General features: G+C 36.3%; 1 protein-coding gene across 10 annotated transcripts in view; it reads left to right on the forward strand.

Annotated features, from left to right (window-relative positions):
• The window catches only part of LOC140166813 (MAP/microtubule affinity-regulating kinase 3-like), a 120,674-nt gene that overhangs the window by 55,839 nt on the left and 50,412 nt on the right, over nt 1–14,423 (forward strand). For all 10 annotated transcript variants that reach the window (XM_072190330.1, XM_072190382.1, XM_072190614.1 and 7 more), the window contains exons 6-7: nt 7,292–7,428; nt 9,078–9,134. In XM_072190330.1, coding sequence (XP_072046431.1) covers nt 7,292–7,428; nt 9,078–9,134 — 194 coding nt within the window. The remainder of the gene's footprint in view (nt 1–7,291; nt 7,429–9,077; nt 9,135–14,423) is intronic.

Here is a 14,423-nt window from a genome sequence, read left to right on the forward strand (position 1 = left end):
GACGGAAGATCTTTGTTATCTACTGCAGCTGCCCCACAATTTAAATGCAGTAACAGAGAAAGTACATATTTTTTGTGATTTTTGCCTGTACAGGGTATTGAACAGAGGACTTCTTGCACTGGGCCACCACTGCCCTCTTGAGTGTACAAAGAGTGTAGTAATAGATTGAGTGCAATCATCTGTCCAAATATTGAACATTTCACAAAATCAAGAATATTATATTTTCACCATCATATTTGAAAGCCAATTATTGTACCATATACGAACACCCTATTGGTTCACCAGGGTTTTATGTGTATGAAGGATATGTCAGCGCTTGAATAAGTACTTAGCAGTAGTACACTATATCTATGTTTTGCACAAAAAGATGTATTTTTCTCATATAGCGTGTTTCTATTGAGTCCCCTGCATTTTACCGGTAAAACTGTTCGCCGTCAAATAGCGGCGAAAGGCGGATAACGGTCAGTTTCCATTGCACGTTGTTTACCGGTAAACACTGATGAACAGCGCCAATTGACACACCTTTAAAGTTTGCGGCGAAAGGTCGTGCACTGGGGTCAATCCCGGGTCAATCGCAAAGCATTGTGGATTTTAATATTGTAGTATTTTCTTAATTGTTTGGCTAAAAATGAGGTAGCAAACATGAGAAAAGAAGACTGAAGAATGATGTTTTTTATTAGCGTTTTCATTAGTTCTCGTACATCAAATTACGCCATTGGGAAATCCCCTTCAGTGATATCGACGTGAGTACTCAGTATTGTTGCGCGCAAAAACAATAGGTCTTAGAATTTAATCTTTCACAGTTTAATTTCAGTTAATTCTTTTTAGCGAATAGTAATTTAACATCAACAACATAATATTAAATTCATGAAATCTTTCTAATTTTCTGAAGCACACACCGCCGCGGATCCGAGTTGATTTCTATTTTTTTCCCGCATGCACAGCTGGATTCATCCGCTGATGTTGTTGTTGTTGTTTTATTTCATGGCTTTTACTAGGATCATAAATCATAACTCATGTTGAATATTTAGCATAATATGTATAATGCAGGGATAATGCATTATGAATATTTACTTTATTTATATAGCAAGTGAGTCAAATATTTGTATGTGATTAGGCCTAAGAATTTTTGCGAACGGAATGGTATAATCATGGTATAATACATAAACAAGCTAGCTCATTGATGATGCAGAGGTCAATTTCGCGACTCAACTTCCGTTTTCTTCCCTGTATGCGCATTCAATCGAACGGAGTGAGTTTCTATTGACGTTTATCGGTAAGCGTCCCGCTATTTTCCTTCCTCAAGAAGGAAAACGTTACGTAAAAACTTCGCCCCTGTTTACCGGTAAATAGCGGGGAAGGTCAGTTTCTATTGAGCAGAAATAATCCCTTTACCGTCTTTTTACCGGTAAACGGTCCCAATAGAAACACGCCTTTAGTCTTACACAAAGTTAGTGGCTTTTGAGCAAATATCAAGAGCTTGAATACATGAAGTAAATGGAAAGAAAGATTAAAGGTTGGCTGCAGACATTTCTGTGTCTGCAAGTAACATCAACAGGTTAGGCCAACTAACAGTCAATTTTGAGTTTCCCGTCACATAATTTTTGAAAACAAGTGGGGTAACTTTTTCATTATTCATTATTTTTCTGCCTTTCATTATATGACCAACACGCATGTAAAATGTGTTGTTATTTGCCGCTCACTCACTTGAAGATGGATGTTTAGCCCAAATGAGATTCAAAAGTATATTAAAAAGAGTCTGCAAGGTTGACAGCAAAATGGATGTTTTGATTTTGATTTTTCCACAAAAAATAAAGGGATATTCATAAAAAAAATTTTGCGAATATAACCAGTTTTTATCGGTATTTTTTGGAAAATCACAATAATGAATTCAAGTGAGAGTCAGAAAATGAAGTGAGGGCGGGTGACGGGAAACTCAAAATCGACTTTCCTTGGCCTTATGGAAAAATATTAACAGCGCACAACTCCCAATTCACCGAGATACGAGCTTCTGTGAGTGTGTAGACTACAGCTAAACAATCATTCAACGTAAATGGGTCAACTGTAAGTTAATTTGGTCGCGCTAAAACTAAATTTATTTACACGGGCAAGGGGCATTCATCAGGGCGGAGGCCTCGATTGTATATACAAAGTACACAGACAAATCATGTTTTCAGCTTTAGTTTGGGTTCAAGAAGCCTTTGCTATGGGTTGCTTTCCTGCAGTGGGTTTGCCTGCCAATGAATAGGATAACTACCACGGAACTGTCGGTCAGGTATTGCATGAATATTACTTGTGCACATGGTTTAAAATGTGGAAAATGATTTACTTGAAGCTGGCAGAGGTTGATTTCCTGAAATCAGATCAAATTCTTCATTAACGTTAGATTTATACCAAACATTATCTGATTAGCATAAATTAGCACACGCTATGTGTAACTAACTGTATATTCACTCAGTGAATGACCATGTACACATGTATTAGGCCTAAATGTTAATGCTCATTCATTTTGTACATCATGTCAAAATAATGAAAAATAATCGTTTGTGTGAATCAATTGTTAGATTCTCACAACAAGTATACCTACCGTTTCTGAGTTTTATATTTTGAACACAAGACCTATTTCCTGTTCCTTTTTGCTTACCAAGTGCATACATGAGTCACATGACTATGATGAGACCATGGCAAATCAGGGCAAATGCCGAGGTGTGAGTTGCAATGTAATTCAATAACCTGTTCATAATATATCCTGATGAACTTATATTATGAGCTTAAGGTGGTACTACACCCCTGGCCAGTTTTGTGCCTATTTTTGCATTTTTCTCAAAAATTATAGCGCGTTGGTGACAAGTAAGATATGTATATTATAGGGGCAATGACTACAACTACTGCACTTGAAATTTTATTTCAGCACAGACAACAGTTGTGGCGTTTTAGTAAAAAATGAGGGAAAAGCAATCTTTGATCAATAAATCAATAAATATTTGCCCTGAGTTGCTGAATTTACAGTGCAGTAGTTGTAGTCATTGCCCGTATAAACTTATTTGCCTACTTACATGTAGCTACCAACCAAGCTTTATAATTTTACTGGAGAGCAAAGTAACTGTGTGTATTTTGGCTGGCAGAATCATGTGTCTCAACCAATCAAGGTGCATTGTAATCATGAAGGAAGACATCAAGTAATTTATCATGATTGCTTTATAAATTTTGCAAATACCAGTTAATTAACTTGTTTGTAGCTAATGGGAGGCTTGACTCTAATCTAATTTTAGGGTTCTTTGAAATAGTGCTCCATGAAAACAAACAAGCAAGCAAATTCAAAGAACATTTAGACACTACAAAAGTACAATGTTACTGATTAGTATATATAGGTCTTGTCTAACAAGCAGGGTTGTAGCTACGCTGGGCGGTGGCAGGCGGACCTGCCCGGCACTCTTAATTTCCACCCGACACTCAAGTTAATTTTGAGCCCAAATACCCGGCACTCCAGTCTCAAATGTTTCAAAATCAATGAACAATCAGTATAAAAGTTAGCAATTCTTATCAAAATTTTAATTTTTTACAATTTCATATAAATTTCACCTGGCACTAAAATTTTGCCTAGCTATAACCCTGCTAACAAGTACACATACATATTTATGTACCCCAAAATAAAATGCATATCACTTGTTGAGAGAGAAATTGGACTCAATAATGGATGCGCTGAGACATTACTGAGTGCAATGCACAAGTCTTGGAGGTGGGAGTAGATATCAAGGGGGCTGGGAGTGCATTGGATGTATCAACATCAGCAAAAGTGTATTATTGTGTCCAATCTCTGGAGCAGCAAGGGTTTGGCATTTATTAACCGATTTTATACCCGACAAAGAATTCTGTTATTTTTATAACCAAATACTAAAACTTTTACAAAATTTGAGCAATATCAATGCACCCATCTCCAAGAATAATGAATCAATCCTGCAAGACGGCAAAGGCACAGTACAAGCCTTGAATTAAGTGGACTGGGACCAGGAGTAATTTGTTTTTTAACATTGCTTCTGGTTCACTGGGACTTAACAAGAACCAGGAGCCATTTGTGAAGAAACAGGAGCAATTTTCAAATAGTAAATCCTTTTCTGCATATGCAATACAGCATACCAGCACTGCTGCATCAAGGTCAAAACTGGAACCAGGAGCAATTTATTTTAGAAAATTGCTCCTGGTTCATGTGAATTTTACAAGGACCAGGAGCTTCTTTGAAGGCTTGTACATATATACATGACTTGTAGTATGTGAAACTGTGTGTGAGTGCAATGTACACACTTCCAAGATGAAAAATTTAAACCCTAAAACACATTTATGGCAACACTGATATATATTGACATCATGAATGCTATTTCTGTCTGTGGTAAAACAGAATATTTTCAGATTTAAAATTATATTTCTGACACCTTGCAGAATCAAATTTACTGTAATTATACTAGCCACTAATGACCAGTGATGAACAGTTGACAATACTGGTAATTGACCAATTAAGAGAAAAATGGAATGCGATTTGCCATGATATATGTGTAGTTTTCTGTATTGATGTGAAAGAAGATCGCAACAAATCCCTTTTCGAGAAGATTCCCTGTTCTGCAGCAATTAAATTTGTGCCGAACCAAAAGCAATGCTGCGTTATAGAAAAGACAAAAATTTGGCAATGAAATGAATTCAGACCAGCTTCAAATTCTTTGGAAATTGAATTACAATTTGCCTTGATAAGATTCTGCTCTCATCCAGGCTAAAATGAAAATGGCATGAACAGTGCATGCTCACAGAATTCTGCAGTCCATCAGAGAAACCTGTAGAGCTGTTTATGTAAGCTTATAGCTGTGCGTGGTACATGTTGGCATTTATAACCTGGCATTACAGGTATACGGTGTACAGTCATAGCTTTACACAAGGCTTGTCGGGATCTCAATTGTCAAACATGCTCACCCGTCAGCAGAGTTCTCAACTCTGATGTTTATACGTTTATATATTCATAAATTCATATATAATAAAATTACCTTTGTCGTGTACAAAAATTCCAATACCAGTACTCCACAGTCCACAAGTTAAATATTTTGAGATATCGCAGTCAAATGGAGGTGTATAATGATCTGAAAATGTACCATTTTGACTATTACTAGTTACTAAATCATCTTGAAAGCATGTCACAATTTGCATCAGAAATCTCTAACTTTTTTTGTCTTAATTTGTTTGTATTATGCAATCCCAAGATTTGGGCAGTACTGGATCATTCCTTAACATTTTTGTATCTTTACTAGGAACCTTCTTGACAACAATCCACTTGACTCATGCATTAATTAGGGACTGTTCACAAACACTTGTTAGGGGGGCCTGATGCAAAAAGGGGGCCCTGAAAATATTTGACCCTCCCAAGGGGGCCCTGAAAAAAATGAACACAAATTTTCCTGGGAAAATTGAGTTTATGCTTTTCTATGGGGTTGACCCATAATTTTCATGTCAAAAAGGGGCCCTGAAATTTTTGAGGTCTGTAAAAGGGGGCCCCGAAAAATTTTCGTGATGAAATTTTTTTGCATCAGGCCCCCCTAACAAGTGTTTGTGAACGGTCCCTTACTTTACAAATTTCTGGATTCTGTTATAATATGAATTGAACATTTGACCTAGGATAATAGGATAGCCAAGTTATGCATTTGCAGCACTCAAAAAGCCAGAAAAATTGTATTGTAATATCATGTTTTTGTGCTAGAGTCTGATGCGTGATTCTTCTTTCCCCTGTTTATTGTATAGGGTTCACCTTCACCTTCAAAAGTGGGAATTTGTTAATACCAATTCTGATATTGATTTTGAAATATAAACAGCTATGTATTTCAAGAACTTGTCTGATCAATTAAATATTCAGATTTCATCTAAATTAATTTTGAATCCAAATATTGTGGCTAATTTTGAATATTTACTACCATTGTAATTTAAATATTAGTTTTATAATTCAGACCTGTTGACCATACTCAACATTTTCGCAGGGAATAACAAAACGGTGCACAGTTTATAGAGCTTTGACTGTGCAAACAAGGCGTCACATGCCGTAAAAGGGTACGATCGATACACTACATTGTTGCAAGATTTTTGTCTTCTGAAGTTGAATATCAGGCCATAATAGGTAGATTATAGCATGTATATCTGGTATCCTGCAGGTATGATGTGTGCGTGTTATGAAAAGATGCAGTCGATACTGCACATATTATGTGTCAAAGGGGTGTCAAACTAGTACGTAATTGACTAAAGGGTTGTCAGAAGATTGTCATGTTATTATCGCTGTATTTATGATGCTATCAGAGTTCTATGCAGGTGTTAAAATGTGTTGAATTATCAGCAGCATCTTGATAAATCAATATGTATGATGGCATATCTTTTGTTTTACAATGTATGTGGTAAAATTTACATGTATGAATCAATGTTGAAATATGTACTCCCTATTCCAGAAAAATACAGCACTGGAATTCAAATTTTTATCTTGTTTTGCCAAATGAAACATCATAATCTGTTAGTTAGTTCTAATTTCCAATAAATGTCAGTTTTTAATATTTTTGCAATATGAGGGAAAATAGGCGAAAAACATACAATTTTTGCATGTTTTCTTACAATTGTAGTCAAAAATTTAAGACTTGGCACAAGTCTAAGCATTCAAAATCTTGAGTATAGGCTAAAAGTTTGCTCATAATTTTATGTATTTTTTGTCGATTTGTGCAACATTTCTGGTGTCATGCCGGGGAAATGAGCTGAACATTTTTGGAAACCCGACACCCCGATTGATTCATACATGGCTAAAAAGCATTTTCCGGAGAAGATTGGAAATAAATATACTCTGTCCCAATACTTTGAAACCTACTAATATGTCCGAGACACTTTTTTCAGTATCATAGGTGATATTATATAGTTGACCTGTCTATATTTTGTGTGTAAAACAAAGACAATGCATAGGGTTATGAATTCAAGACAAGCCAATTCTCCAAATAAAACATATTAAGCCTCAATGTTTTGAGGCCCGTTTTGGGACTATGCAAACTATACATCGAGAGTTTATTGCAAGAAAGTCATATCTGAAATAGCTGCCCTGTAACCAATTGACAGTTAACTGCATTCTATATTGCACATATCCAAAAATATGACAACTGGCATCCATTGCATATGGATCCGCTTTACACAAACTCCTCGACACGTACATTGAAAGTGCTCTATCCTGGGATTTTTATTGATAATGCAGCACTAACTAAATATATTTTTGTTTTACCTCTCATTGCAGTGAAATTATTTGAAGTGATTGAGACAGAAAAGACGTTATATCTAGTGATGGAATATGCTAGCGGTGGTGAGGTGTTTGACTACCTCGTAGCTCATGGCAGAATGAAAGAAAAAGAAGCTAGGTCAAAATTTAGGCAGGTGAGTCGGTAATCCCACAATGCAACATTTTAATACAGTTATGTAAGAGGCCGGTCGAGTGCAGATCCGTCGGAACACGCTTTTCAATACGGAATAAATGCTAACCTAACCTCATTGTGACATCATCCAAGCAGCAAAGTGCATTTCCCATTGAAAAAGCGTTATCCGACGGATCTGCAGTCAACCATTCTGGTAAGTACTGTAAAAGTGGGAATCTTTCATTTCTTTCGTCTGCAGAGCAGGCGACTACAAAGTTTCTGCAAGCACTATGATCCATTGCTAATGAAGCAATAGCATCTGGTTGTAAATCGTTGTTGATATCCGTCAACAGATGCCGTATATTAGTTAAATACCGTATTTCGTCAAATAAACGCCCCCAGGGCCGTTACATTTTCCAAACGGGGGGCGTTTATTCAAGGTCAATTTTAGAACGATATAATTCCCGTTAAAATCATTAGGTAAACTTAAAACTCATGCTAAAATAACAAACTATGAACTAGAAACACTGACTTCTGGTTCACTTCCGGGTTTCCAATCCAGATTTTCACCAAAAAGTGATGATATTATCGACCATGTGTGCAACTTGGTAAGCTTACTACACAAGATAGCATGGAAATATCGGCATTTTTGAAACATCTTGGTTGAAAAAAGTGGTGGGGGCGTTTATTTGAGGGGGTGACTATTTGACGAAATACGGTAGCTTGTCCATTGTCGTTCTTCTTGTCACCTTTTGTCATATGATGGTACATAACGAGCATATCTTCTACAAGGCTCCTCCACTGGCATCCTCAGGATGTGTCCAAGGAAGTGAAGTTGATGTCTAAACTTGTCTTAGGAAGATGATGAGATCATGAGAGGCTGGGTGTTGGTCTAAGCGTTGCTCACACATTCAAGGCTCTTGATGTTGAGCATAATCCTGTAGCACGATGTAGCGAATGCATTGTCACCAGATATTGCCCAGGATTCACAGCTATATAAAAGCACTGTTACCCAGCGAAAAGCGTGATTTTGGTTGCGATGGAGATTGATGGACTTCTCCAGAAGTGCTCTAACTTTCAAAAAGCACTGGTGCTTTTCACCTGGATAGATGGCTGGTACTAGAGGCCATCATTGATCCCAGATTTTTGAAGTTGCTTGATCTAGGCCCTCCATACACTTGAACTTGAAGCAGTGTCTATGGCTGTGGGTTTTAGTTTACTCTCATGTACTCAATGTTTGGCACACTGATGATGAGACCCAGATGTTCTGCTTCACTGGCTCTTCTGGTCAGTTGTGCCTGTACTTGTGAGATAGAAGATTCAAGCAAAGCAATGCCGCCATCAAATCCAGATCATTGATAATCTTGGAAGGATATTGACCTGACTAACAAAGGTGTGTTACCACACTGGAGTAGGTAGCCTCAGTTGCATTCTTCACCAGGTAGTTTATGAGTATGATGAACAAGAATGGGGTTAGAACATCCCCTTGCAGCACCCTGATGGATATCTGAAATGGTTCCGAGTTGTTGCCATCCACCATAACAAAACTTTTGAACTTTGTTATTGATGATTTTCTACAATTTGCGTAGTCAAGGTAAACATGTAGTGAGTGAAGGATAATGTATTCATGATATATTCATGTTTTTATGTGGTATATTTTTCTTTTTTCAGATTGTTTCAGCTGTGCAGTACTGTCATCAGAAACATGTAGTCCATAGAGATCTTAAGGTAACATTGTTTATGCATATTAATGAATAATGCAGACTCAAAATAGTCAAACAAGTAGTACTTGATTTTCATATAGCCCATAAAAAAAGAAAAAATAACAGTCAAGAGTATATCAGTTCTGCATTTTTTGCACAAAACCAGAATTTAATTCACGATTGACAGCTTCGTCTATCATGGTGGATAGATATCTTCAGAATGATTCATGATGATAGGTGCTCACCACTTCCGGGTTTGCCGGATCCTGACTGTAGATGGTGTATCAACTCTAGACACATCAGAGAATCCATCTGGATCAGGAGAAGAGGAACCTATGTCATGAATAAAAAAAAATGTAGATATTTATATAGCGCTTTATGCCGTAAACAGCCTCAAAGCGCTTTACATTTATTCCACCGTTATTAGAATATGTCGGAACCATGTTTGCTGCCTACAAATGGCGCAGGGTTCATCAGAACAATGACTGTGACGACCCCTAACAGCTTCCCATTGCACCTGGGTGGGGTGAGGCAAGTGTGACAAAGTGCCTTGCCCAAGGGCGCAACACAGTGGCGGGACGGGGACTCGAACCCACACACGTCAAGCAAGCTCTCAGATTATGAGTCCAAGGCCGTAACCACTGAGCCATATAGATACATCATCTACAGTTGGCTTATGGTAAACCGGAAGTGGCGAGGATTTACCATCATCATTCTGAAGATGTCTATCGACCATGATAAACGAAACTGTCAATCGTGAGTAAAATTCTGGTTTTGTGCGAAAGAAATTTATTCATTCCCTTGTGGTAAGGTATTAAAGATATGTGACCTGATTGACAGCCTCGTCCCTGCCCACTTTTAAACCCCTGCAAAATGCAGATTTTGGTATCAGGTGAAAGCTCTTATGATTCTGATAACCCCAGCAAAATGTCAGGCCTGGAATATGTTTCATTTAGGCGGCAAGAACAAAAGCATGGTAGTTTGGTAGTTAGTTACCATCCCAGAATTTTTGTGCTGTATTATAATAGGCCATTGTGATACACATTTGTACTTAAGTTGTAGAATTTATATCGCAGGAGCCATTTAACTCAAAACTTGGGAATAAGAATGTTAAAGGAGGATGGATTTTAATTTGAGGTGGAAAACACCATTACTACAATATAATCAGACCACCCACCTTTAAACATCATAATGTTTTTATAAAATACTCGATATTGCAAAAATCACCCTTTGTGTACTCAAGTACACCCTGTATTATTGTTTCATATCCATGGCTTCATCTTGGCCGAGTAGGGCAAAGATTTGCTGGTTAAGTATGTAATATAGCCATCACCCACAGGAACTGTAACCAAACAATGCCTTCCTTTATCTGCTGCATGTCCTTGAAACAGGTAGAAGATAGGGCCTTTCTTAATTCTGTACATCACTTCTTTACTTCACTGTAAGTAACACTTATTACCCCAAAAATGTACCCGGTATTCCCGTAGTTCCTGTAATTCCAGCTTTATCTCCACACGCAGGGCAAACAATATATAAAATTTCATAATGCTAACATTGCTGTTCCATGGTTATTAAGTGTAACCGTCCGCCCTTAGGAAATACATTAGGCGAGTGAAAAGCAAAACAACATCTCGCAATTTATCACGGCTCCTTCGCAGACTATAGATTGATTGATATCCCACGATTTGTTATTAAATACCGACCTCGTGGGGTTCGCTTACATAATTGCATTTCGCAGGGTTGACTCGAATCGCCGAAATGCAAGCGCAGCCTGTGGTCGGTTTGCCTGTCTGTCCAACGACCTGTGCGTGTGACTGGTAAACTATTCATAATCAGGTGTGACCTACTGTCTCAGGTTGTGGGCATTTCTTGTGACATTTGTTTATTTTTTATTGTTGTTCCAGATCGATTTATAGCGTACAAACTCAGAATTACAGTACTAAAATTAGAAACCATGTCCAAAAGTAAACATAGTACTTTTTTCATAGAAAATAAATTATTTGTGTATGGCGGCAAAAAACCAACAGGTATGACAAGACCCAAAGTGTGCCTTTTGGGATTTAGTTGTTTATCTATAATATTTTTGTGATCATTTTGCAACAACAACAAAAAAACAATATACAGAGAAAAACAACTCAAAGGTCACAGCCAGGTCAAAGTCAAATGGAAGTTTTGGACTAGCCTAGTGGTCATTTGGGTCAAGTATGGTTGAAATCTGCCAATGCCTTGCGGAGCTAGAGCTGATTGCCAGAAAGAAGAAAGAAAGAAAGAAGAATTGGCAAAAGACAGAACACAGCGAATTTGCAAATTCGCTGTGTAAAAAATGCTCATCTGGCAGCCCTTGTTTGTCATCTAAATGCAAATCCAGTGTGAAAAAAATGATATAGAGGTGTAACATTTGATGTTACAAACATTGTTCTTCTGCATAATCAATCAAAGCCAGTGCATAAATATTTATGTGTGATGGGTAATTGTTTTAGGAGTAATAAAATTAAACAAAAATAACGACATTAGATTTCCTTCCTGGAGCAGTGTCAATGACCAGGTCTATATGCTTAAATGACACGGGTGTAAGAAATCCAACTTGATGTGTCGTTACTGACCCATCTATAAAATGGTGTGCAGGTGAAATAGTAGATGAATGTCAAATACTGCAGGACTGGTCATCATTTTCATCTGCTTAACCCCATGAGAACTACCTGCTGATTGGTCAAAAAGAAGTTTTCATTACCAATTGGACCAATCAGCAACATTGTTAGAATAATTTTACCATGCAAAAAATTTGGGGGAATTATTTGCAAAGCTCCATTCTGATTGGTGATTAAAATGAAGATAATCATGTAATTGACCAATCAGAGGCATTGTTAGATCGGCAGGTAGTGCTCAAGGGGTTAAAATGTTAATTTTGCATACATGTGTGTGGAGGATGGATGCTCTTGGTGTAAAACATCCCACATTTGATTTGATTCATGTGAACAAAATTTTAATGTTACATGTGTGTGGATGGAAGGTGGATGTGCTTGCTGTAAAATATCTCACATCATCATGTAAATTCAGGATTCCAGATGTTTTTTGTCGTAATTTTAGTACAATCATATACGGTCATTTTCACAGTAAAGGGTGTAACTTTTGATTTTTAGGGTCAAAATTTCAAACCACTTAAATATGTTTCTGTTTACTGTAATCATGCATAGAAGCAACTTAAATTCCAGTAAAATAGTGTTTCAAGGCTTAAACCTTTTGATTTCTGATAAAAATTTGACATTTCCATAACATTTTGGTTAAAATCTAAGAAAAAATGTATTTTACATAAGCTCAGAAAATTATGACATGAAAGCTGGAATACATGTGAAATCCCATTCCAAAGTAAGTCAACAGATATAAGTTAAATTTTATACCATGTTTTGCTATGTTTGTAATTGCAATTTTGAAAATTTTTAACATCAAGGGTCATTTGCAATGGAAATTTCCCAACCTTAAACATATTTTTAAAGTTTTAATTGGGTTCCTAAAATAATTTAAATGTCTAACTTCATGTACAAATACTACTTGATGAAAGGAACCTCCCAGCCAAGTTTCACAGAAATTGGAGTTATTTTTAGAATTGGCAATTCAAGCGATTTGTGTTTCGGAGGCTTCAGTTAACAACACAGGTGATCATAAAAGTAAAATATTTGGCTAACTACTACAAGTTGACATGAAAAAATAGGTAAAAAATATCACAATTACCAATTTTCATGCTTTGCTTCTAAGTATTGAATTTCAGTTGTGACAAAAATTAAATTATCACAGCAAGTCATTTTTTTTTGTTTCGAGGCTTCATGTTTACAATGGTTAAACATGGCAGAAGTAGTTTTTTTGAAAACAACACTGTTGAGATCATCTAAGCTGTTATTTTCTTGTGTGTATTGAATCAATGTTTCTATGCTGCAGATATTGCAGATTTATAACATGATAATTTTTTCACCCATTTGTTAAGTATGGTGTTATTTGCATGTGAAGCCTCCAAACGGGCTTTCTTGGATATCAGTATATTTTTCAAGCATTAACCATAATATCAATTTTTTTTAAATTTATGACATTCTGCACATATCATGCAACAATTACAATGCAGATATCAATATGGAACATACCAATTTAGATATGCATAGATGATAATTAAGTTTACTGTTGTTTCGGAGGCTTCATTTGTTTCGGAGGCTTCAATTGTTAACGGAAAGTTTGTATTGGGTCCCATTTTCAAACGGTGATATATATCTCCATGATTTAAAAACAAGTGACTTGAGGATCTACTTTGCTACATTTTGATCAATAGATTGGATGAGCTCTTTTATTTATATTTGCCCAAGCTTGCTGAACAGTTTGTTTCGGAGGCTTCAAAAAAGTTAACGGAAAATCGGCTCTTTGAAGTCAAGATTTTATAAAAATTTTAAGAGCTTGCAAATCAACTAATTTTTGTTACCCATTTCAAGTTAAGATATCAACTGTTATGAATCAAGAAGAAGTGAAGAAATAACCAAGAATTATGAACCAAAGCTATACCCACAAAGTTTGTTAACAATTGTTAACGGAAAATGAAGCCTCGAAGCGACAAATATCGAAGTCCGGTTCTCAAAAATACAGGGCTGTTCACAATTAAATCTAATGTAGCAGTGTTTACTGAACATATGACCGTACTTTCAGGATAAGAAAAATTATCCATGAACTAACTGAAGAAAACACAGGGTTTTACAAAAATGTTACTGTTTTTACAGTTTTTCAAAATGGCAATATTAGGTACATTTAAGCCTGCTAAAACTGAACGCAGTAACTCCCGAAGATGATTATGCTACCCAAGGTAGCCTCTAACTAGATGACTTATGTGGCCAAAAATCATGGAATTCTGTGGCTTTATTAGAAAACTACGGATCAAAATGTTAAAAATCCAAAGTTACACCCTTTACCGTGAAAATGACCATACATGCATCGTTAACATGACAACCATAGAAGCTGTTAAAATTCATGACTTTGATTAGCTATGAATATCAAAGTCGTACAAATTTACAATATTTTGGCTCTACGTTTCCCGGCATAGTGCGAATGATAATCTCTTGCTTCCTGTATTATAGATACACTAAGACTTTTTTTCACATATTTTAGTTTGTTTATACATATATTTGGGATTTGTATGGAAAAAATAGTCACTTTTAAAAGTTGAAAATTAATAATACAATCCCAATCAATTGTAATAATAAGCAATCATTTTAGTATACAAATTTCATTAGTTTCTAAATGCCATATAAGCCAAATATATTATTACTAGGCGGTTACCCGT

This window comes from Amphiura filiformis, chromosome 1 (assembly GCF_039555335.1).
Source record: "Amphiura filiformis chromosome 1, Afil_fr2py, whole genome shotgun sequence".
Lineage (NCBI taxonomy): Eukaryota > Metazoa > Echinodermata > Ophiuroidea > Amphilepidida > Amphiuridae > Amphiura > Amphiura filiformis.